Source organism: Quercus lobata, chromosome 4 (genome assembly GCF_001633185.2).
Source record: "Quercus lobata isolate SW786 chromosome 4, ValleyOak3.0 Primary Assembly, whole genome shotgun sequence".
NCBI classification, from domain to species: Eukaryota; Viridiplantae; Streptophyta; class Magnoliopsida; order Fagales; family Fagaceae; genus Quercus; species Quercus lobata.
In genome coordinates this window covers 46,152,715-46,161,082 of record NC_044907.1, presented here as the reverse complement: position 1 = coordinate 46,161,082, position 8,368 = coordinate 46,152,715, and the positions used below count along the sequence as shown (strand labels likewise).

The 8,368-nt window shown below is 38.0% G+C and overlaps 1 protein-coding gene across 4 annotated transcripts; it reads left to right on the top strand.

Annotated features, from left to right (window-relative positions):
- The first annotated feature begins 1,874 nt into the window (after nucleotides 1-1,874).
- Nucleotides 1,875-8,096, top strand: LOC115986703 (splicing factor YJU2-like). 4 transcript variants are annotated; one of them, XM_031109956.1, is made up of 6 exons: nucleotides 1,875-2,105; nucleotides 2,480-2,916; nucleotides 5,364-5,492; nucleotides 5,576-5,731; nucleotides 5,971-6,011; nucleotides 7,448-8,096. In XM_031109956.1, the coding sequence occupies exons 2-6, from the start codon at nucleotides 2,734-2,736 to the stop codon at nucleotides 7,467-7,469; spliced, it is 531 nt and encodes a 176-aa protein (XP_030965816.1). In that variant the 5' UTR covers nucleotides 1,875-2,105; nucleotides 2,480-2,733; the 3' UTR covers nucleotides 7,470-8,096. The 4 variants fall into 4 exon arrangements, with proteins under 4 accessions (XP_030965816.1, XP_030965815.1, XP_030965818.1 ...); XM_031109955.1 differs by having other exon boundaries at nucleotides 1,875-2,916; XM_031109958.1 differs by having other exon boundaries at nucleotides 1,875-2,916; nucleotides 5,946-6,011.
- The last annotated feature ends 272 nt before the right edge of the window (nucleotides 8,097-8,368 follow it).

The window sequence follows — 8,368 nt, the reverse complement described above, 5'->3', positions numbered from 1 at the left end:
AAATTACATCAAAGCACTCTTATATGGCCTAAGAAAATATCACTAACAAACTAACTAATTCGGTAATTCCAAACTAATTAAAAAAATCACATTTGGAAAATATGAAAAATGTGTAGACTAAAGTAGAAGGTACAAAATACAAAGACAAATCCACAATACAAATTCTAATAGGCCCCCTCAAGAGTCAAGATCGAGTGTACACACATGAACCTAGATGAAGAACAAGAAATCCTGCATAGCAGAGTAAAAGACTCAATGTGGGCTCCAAGATGCCATGATCAAGTGCAACAGGAAGGTGCCAGTGAGGCGCCACTGATCGCAGACAAAAGATGCCAAAAAAGGGCAATGATGGAAACCGGAATGACAGCTGCAAAGACACCAACACTGGCTGGAGAACAATAGACCCAACAAAGTATTGCCGGCAAACACCAACACATCAATGGAGAACAACAAAACCGGAAACAAATCCGTAAGCAACGCAGAACTTGCTGCAGAAACCGGAAACAATGCAGAACTTTCTACTAAGATCAGAATGATGCAGAACTTTCTGCGTAAAGGTGAGCCCCACTGCTCCAAAAATATGATGAGCAACAGGGCTCTAAAATAGACAAGCACCATAGCTCCTAAACAGAGTAGAGTGCCTAGAGTACTAGACATGGATTGACAGAACCTTTCAAATGCAGTGAGGTAGCAAACCATAAGTCTAAAATCTGGCATCAAATTCTAAGAAGGCATGCCAATACCAATGGCAACAGAAACCAATGAAACCCAGCTGCAAACGGAGTAAACCACCATAGCAAAAACAAAGTGCAACATCCACATTTGCAGAAAGAGAAGTAGGCGTCCCAACAACCAAGCAACCACCGGCCCCTGTGAACCTCACAACAGATGCAGTAAGTGCAGGAAAATGCACAGCGAAAAGATGAGAATCTCTTTCCAAATCTGTAGCACCATACCAATGTGGAGGGCAGCTTGATGTCGCAATCTCATAAAACTGACCACAAGAGCCAAGCCAAAAGAATTGAAGCTCCGAACCATGTTGTGATCAAGACCCGTTATAGATTAGAAATGAGTTAAAAACCAAAGGGGCATGCTTCAAATCTCAGGAAAAACAAACTCACATACTTTTCTCCACACTAGGACCTTCAAGCATCAATAACATGCTGGCCCAAAATCACATAAGTTCAGGTCATAGTTTGCTGAGTGGAGAAACAGCACCAAGCATTCTCTTTGGCAATTTATCAAAAGAATGATCTTCAAAATGGCTAACATCCAATCTCCAAGGAAGGTTAAAGTAAAATAAGAGGAAGACGAAGCAAAACCTGTTCTTTGAATAGTCAGAAAACTCACAGACCATAAATCTTCCACAATCAGTCCAACGATTGAAGAACTCCTCCAAGCCCTAGATCGAATATCAACCATTGGTTGAAGATGGAGAATATGATAACGGTCTAGTAGAGACTCGAATGAAGGAGATTCCACAATAAATGTACAAAAAATACAAAGACTATTATACAATACAATTTCTAATAGGGCCTTTTACCTTGCAATGCCGAGAACAGAGGAGACGAGACCTTTTGCTTTTGTTCCTTCATATCAGTGAGCAAGGAAAAGTTCTCTCTAATCTTGTGTTTGGTTGCCGCCAGGAAAAGATGGCGATTTCTTTTAGAGAAAACATTGGTGTTTTACGCCGGCCAATAGCCTTTTGCCACGTCACCTATCACGTAAAAACAGAACGATTTCAAAAAAGAGAAAACATCGGGTAAGGCTGTGGCGTAAAACACTTGTTTTACGCCATCCAATAGTCTTTTACCACGTCATCCATCACTTAAAAACAGAACAATTTCAAAATGATAATAATAATGATAATCACGCTGATCTCCTTTCCTCTTTCTCTAGACTGTTCCCATCTCTCTCTCTCGCTCTCTCTGTGTGCAAGCCATCCATGGCGTCCGATCTGGAAATTAAGGCCAAGGAAGCCTACATCGACGACCACTTCGAGCTAGCAGCTGAGCTCTACTTCCAGGCCATCGAGCAAAACCCTGAAAGCATTGAGCTCTTCGCTGAACGCGCCCAAGCCAACATCAAACTCAACTGCTTCACTGGTTTTTTAGCCTTCCTTTCCTACCCTTTTTGAGTTTTTCTCTTTCTTTTCTCTTTTGGGTACTGAAAAAAATTGTGGGTCTTTATTGATTTGTTGACTGTCTCTTTTTTTTTTTTTTTTTGTTTGGTTGCTGAGAAAACGTGAGGAAAAGAAAATCGAAGATGTGGGTGGGAAATAAGTGAAGAATTTTAAGTCTGTTGTGTTGAATTGTTGTGTTTTTTTAGTATTATTATTGTTGTTGTTGTTGGGTTTTACCCCATCCTCTTGAGTAAAACTAGAAAGAGATGGGGTTTCTTCTTCTTTTTCTTTTTCGTTTTTGTTTTTTCAGTTTCTTGGCAACCAAACATACTTTAGAGTGTTTCGTGGTCACGACAGGGGATACGGCATGGTGAAGCAGAGGAAAGCAGCAAGAGCTTTTTTTTGGGAAATCATTTTGTTTCTCGTTCTCTGTTAGGGATTTAAGTGATTGGTGACATGGCAAAGGGCTATTAGATGGCATAAAACCAGTGGTTTACGCCACAGCCTGACCTAATGTTTTCACATAAGAAGATGTATTGCCAAACGGCTTAACCTGTGAGTTTCTTCATTCGGAAAAAAACGTTCTGTTTGGCTTCTCCTCTAGAACCAGGATGGTCAGATGTAGACCGCCGCTTAGATGCAAGAGACCGTTACCGAGGCCCACTAAGCTGCCAAGACCAGTGGTGGAAAATGCCCCCTTCGTGCTCCCTATCAACATTCGCTGCAACGCCTGCTACCAATATATTTACCAGGGCACCAATCTCTTTGTCCGCAAGGAGGAGGTTCTTGATGCGGTACCGTATTTCTTTCTCTCTCTCTCTCTCTCTCGATCTTTTGGTTTCCTAGATCTATCTGCCTTCCTTCACTTATATCTTAGTTTGGTGAGGTTCATAAAATTAAAAAGCTAAGTTTCTCACTCTACCGCTAGACTTTATAATTATTTTTTGATAAGTAATCCAAAATTTTCCTTAACTGAAAACTCAAAAGTTTTGGATTCAACGAAGAAAAACGCAGATCCTCCCATTGAGGTTAGAAGAATAGCAGGAAACATAAAAAAAATAAAAAATAAAAAAAAATAAAAAAAACTATGAAAAAACTCAATATCTATGGCTGATTTGAGGGAGTCATATATATATATATGACTGCTGCCACTATCAGAAATTCCTTCGAGCCAAATTTCCTTTCAAAGAATGGCATGAAATTGAAGTCCAATCTTGACCTATGGATATCAAAGAAAACTTCAAAGCACCTCTTGAATGTTGGGGTTATTCCTTTCTCATACCTAGCCTCCATCCACATTTGGGCATAATTAATAGGTTTAGATTTCCCATAATCTGTAATAATTGGAGCTAAGATAGGGAAACATGCATAAGCCCAAATCTGGAGGAACCAAAGAGGACCACCAATAGACTTTGAAAGGTTTTCTCCGGTTAGAGAATAAAGAGCTCGATATAGATTGGCCACAAAATATGGGGCCAAGGCTAATTTCTTCCTTTTAGCAAGCGCAACAGCTAGTGGCACAAATTGTTGAAGAATACGTTTTGATGGATTGCAAACGAGAAATTTGCAAATCCAATAGAGATAGAAAGAACACTCCTGTTGGAAAGTGATCTTGTCATCATATCTCACCTCTCTCTTCAAAAGTGCTTGATATCCTAATTCACTTCCTTTAGTAGGGCAATGATATGACTCAACACCTAGAGGAGCATAGCCGGGTAAGGAACATCCCCAATTGCTGATAATCCCAGCATACTAACCACATCAGCAATAGTGATGGTCATAAACCCCTCTGGAAAGTGAAAAGTATTGGTCACGGGAGACCAAAATAACAACAAAGCCGCAATTAGGGGCTGATTAAGAGGCATTTCAAATTGAGAGCTGCAAATTGCCTCACAAATACCCAAATCAACCCACTTGTCTTTCAAAATGGCATGCATCCTAGAAACCCAGGCAGACCAGGTCTGATCACAATGATACCATGAAGCAATCGAGATTATGTTGTTCCAGATGCCCCAGTCAAAATATGTTGTTTGATACATTGGTGATCCATTCTTACAAGAAGGAAAATATTGCAGGAATTTGTTAGGTGCAGGACCTACAAAAGCTGGACCTAATGTATAATGTTTAGAAGGTTCACCTGAGCTCAACGAAGACTCACCAACTTCTTTAGTGAAGGTGATAGGGATAAGAGCAAGAAATCCATAAGAAATTAAAGATTGTACAAAAAAAGTTCCGACCTTTTCACTTCCTATTTCCTTCTTGGCAAGCGCAGTTAATAAGGAAGATATAATGAAGTAAAGGAAATAGCTGAAAAGGGTCGGTGGGTTTGAGTAAATTCAAGTGCTAAAGGAGGAAAGGAAGTAGACTTGTTTCAAACGCGCTCTGTTTTTGCTTATATGCAATCTTTATGTAGTGTAAGTAGTAACATAGGAAAAAAGGCTAGGAAAAAAGTAAGAGAGTACTTTGATAATGGCGGCGACTGAGACCTATATTCCTATAGTATAGGTTGGGCTGAGGAGGTAGAAGAAAAGTTTGAGAGAGAGAGGGACAGTGAGAATGGAGAGCAGAGTGCGTTTAAAGAAGTTTCTCTTATCAGAGAGAGAGAGAGGAGAGGTCAGTGAAGACTGGACACAGTTGATTTCCTTTTACCTTGGTTTTTAGTTTTCACTTCGTTTTCTTTTTTCTTTTTTCTTATAGAGAGAGAGAGAGAGAGAGAGGTTTTTACTTTCTATTTTCATTGGTAAATATACTCATACTCTTCTTTCTCAAAATAATAATAATAATAATACTCATACACTTCATGGTATAAAGAATCGCCACATCTCGGTTATCACCCACTGCTGCCACTATCCATACTTAAAAGGAAAGTGGAGGTTCCATTTAGGTTGTAGACTATTGGCAAGAATCCAAGTTTTTTTTTTTTTTTTTAAGAGAAAAATTCAAAACTAACTTGATGTAATGTTAAAGTTCTAGTTAGCTCAACTGATAAAGTTTCTAATAGACGAATAGGAGATCAGAGGTTCAGTTTTTGCTTGCACAAAAAACCGATTAATATCTTGATTTGATAAATAAGCTGTCTTATTCTATAAAATGAACAGGTGGTACCTTATATTATGAATTTTTTTTAGTTATTGTTTCCTAGTTTTCCCCATGTTCTATCCCACTACTCTTTTCTTCATGCAAGATTTGAATATCCTATGTTTAGTGAACTGAATTTTTAATGGTTGGTTTCTCATTGTAGAGGTATCTAGACTTTGAATGCTGCCTGATATGCCTCAAATGTACAAATTGCTCTGCTGAGATTTGGATTAGGTCAGACCCAGTAAACAGAGACTATTTTGTTGAGTCTGGCGCTACCAAAAAGCGTCAGGTAAAAATTTAGATTCCCTCCCTAATCTTGACATCACAATGGATTTGATTTCGTCAGTAAATTAAAATTATTGCTTTTACCAGGCTGCAGTGTCGAAAAAACCGAATTACCAAGTTGCATTGTCCAAAAAACGGAAAAGGGAAGCTGAAGAGGGTGGAGATGCACTGAAATCTTTAGAGAACACAACCTTGGGTTCTAAAATAGAGATTGCTGCGCTGGATGAGATGAAATCCATGGAGGTACTTGCTTTAGTAATATAATATAATTTTGATTATTTGGGTACAGATGGCATCTTACGGGCTCAAACAGCCTCTGTAATTTGTCATTTACACATGTTGCCTCCTGAGATCATCATCATCATTAATGTGAACTAAAGTCGTATAATTTTGATACTAATAACAACTCCCCCCCCCCCCCCCCCCCCGGGGGCATTTTTTTCCTTCTGTTTTGCGGTCCCAACATGCAACTGTGAGTGCAGATTCTACGCTTAAGGAGTGACCAGCCAAAATTGCCAAGAAGGTATGATTGATGTGCTGTGTATCTAGATTAGAATTTCATTTTAACCGCACACACTTTTGTATTGAGTTTCTTTCTTAAGATGCAGTACACCTTGCATTTTTCTCTCCTCTCCATCTTCTCCCTGTTTCAGGCAGATTATTTTTTGTGGTTCCAGAGGAAAACACTTGAGCCCCCAGTCTTTTCTTTACCCCATTTCAACCAAACCAAACAAAGTGCAAGGTTTTAGAACCGCTGGCTACAATGCTTCTTTTTTAAGACATAAATAAATAACATTAAAGAACCATGAAAGTGAGAGGTTCAAGCTTTTTAAGGTCGGACCAGGGTTCAACCAAGGTCAAATCTTGACAAAATAAAATATATTAGTTCAATTATATATAATAAATATAATAGTTTGTAACATAAAGACCCAAGAAGCTGACTTGCGTTAATGGTTAGCATGTCAAACACAAGTTCTTGCATATGGGGGGCTTGGGTTTGAGTCCCTGCACGTGCCTCTAATTTAAATTTTTCCAGAAACACAACTTCCCCGAACTTCTTGCCAAAAAACCAGCTGGTCCGGTCTGGGCCAGTCTGATTATGAAAACTATGTGCAAGAGGCTATTTGGGTGGTTTTAGCCGTAGGTACCTTGATACTAGGACTTTTGTTTGAACTGTCAGATTATAGGAACTTGTTGACTCCCCAATGTGAAAGTCTATAAGACAAGTTTGACAATTTTTTTTCTCCAATCCTTTTTTATCTATTTGTTCATATGAGTCCTAGTGCTGAAATGACCATGCTGATTGTTTTGGGTGAAAAACCTGATGCTCACACACTGCAGTTCTACATCCTCAATTTGAGTTTAGAATGCTATTATATTTCCAAGTATATGTAGCATTATTAAATAATGTGCAGAAAATATATGTTCCTATCTAGCATTATATGTCCAAGGTTTGCATCAAGATACAATAACTTCAGTTTATGTTTCCAGATATGCATTGTACTCTGGTTTATCAGTTTGTGTTCTGTTATATCTCACCTGCAGATTATTATTTTTTATTTATTTTTGGGTGTTACATCGTAATACATTCTTTATATTTTGGGGGGAGGAGTTTGGGTTGTTGGGTTGGTGCTGTTTTCTTATTCTAGGTTTGTTCAAGAAATTTGAGGTCGAGATTAGTGATGTGTTGTTTTTTCAAATTCCATATGGATTTCACGATGGAAAATTTTTGCTTTGTGTGGGCTTAGGTTGTTGATGATGGTCATTCATGTGGGTTGCTAACACAATGATTAAAAAAAAATTGCGCTTTTAAAAATATACGACGGGAGATAAGTTGTTGGGTACTTGGTGTATTGTCATTTCGGAATTTAGTGTTGTGAATTGATGCAAATGTTGTTTCAGGCACATGAGTATGTAGTATTACCTCATATACTCCATTATTTTGATTTTGTTATGCAGACGGATAACAAAAAAATTCTAGCAGTTCCCGCTGAAGTTGTTTCTGTTCTTGCGTAGAAAGCTTTGGTTGGAAAAATTTTTCAACAGAGATGGTCACTAGATAAGGTTTATGTAATCTTTTTTTCTTTTTTTGTTTGTTTGTTTTTTTTTTTTTCCATACTTATTTTATTTATTGAAGTTTTATTACTAAATAAATAAAAAAAGTATTATGGATATTTACTATGGAATGATGTAGTGTTCTGGATGTTTTTGTATTTTTTTTTTTTTTTGGTAAATAAAAATGGGGGGATTTATGGTTATATTACACCCCCGGGCAGAGTGTCAGGCCAATGCCGGACTTTCACCATGGAGGCCTGTGTGGGATTTTAACCCCACTAAGGATGCCCACCAACGGACTCCTGCAGGCAGCGGGACTTGAATCTAGGTGTGGTGCACGAAACGCTCGAGCCTTACCCACTCAGCCAAGCCCTCGTTGGCTGGATGTTTTTGTATTAAAACCTGGAAGGTAGTAGTATTATGGTTGTGTTATGGAACAATGTCAAGTATTTTGTACTACGAATGGTTAGGTGTTAGGTGTTATGTGTTACAAATGCCTATGTTTAATCATGATAATGTAATACGTGGAAGCATATGAGTGTTTTTCTCTGTTTGGTTATGAATGCTAATGTAACGTACTTTGAGATTATTTTTTGGGTTTTGTTTAATTGATTTGAGTATTTTTCAAACTAGTAACTAACCCATAAAATAAAAATTACGTATATTTATCTAATTGATGGTGAAAATTCGGGCTTAACTGTTTCAATGCTCAAACCATAAGTTCTATAGTTCCTCATAATTCCTAAACAGTAAAAGAAAAGAAAAGGCAAGCATTCATCACAAAATAACAAATAGACAACTCAAATTTAGGTTAAATTACGCCAA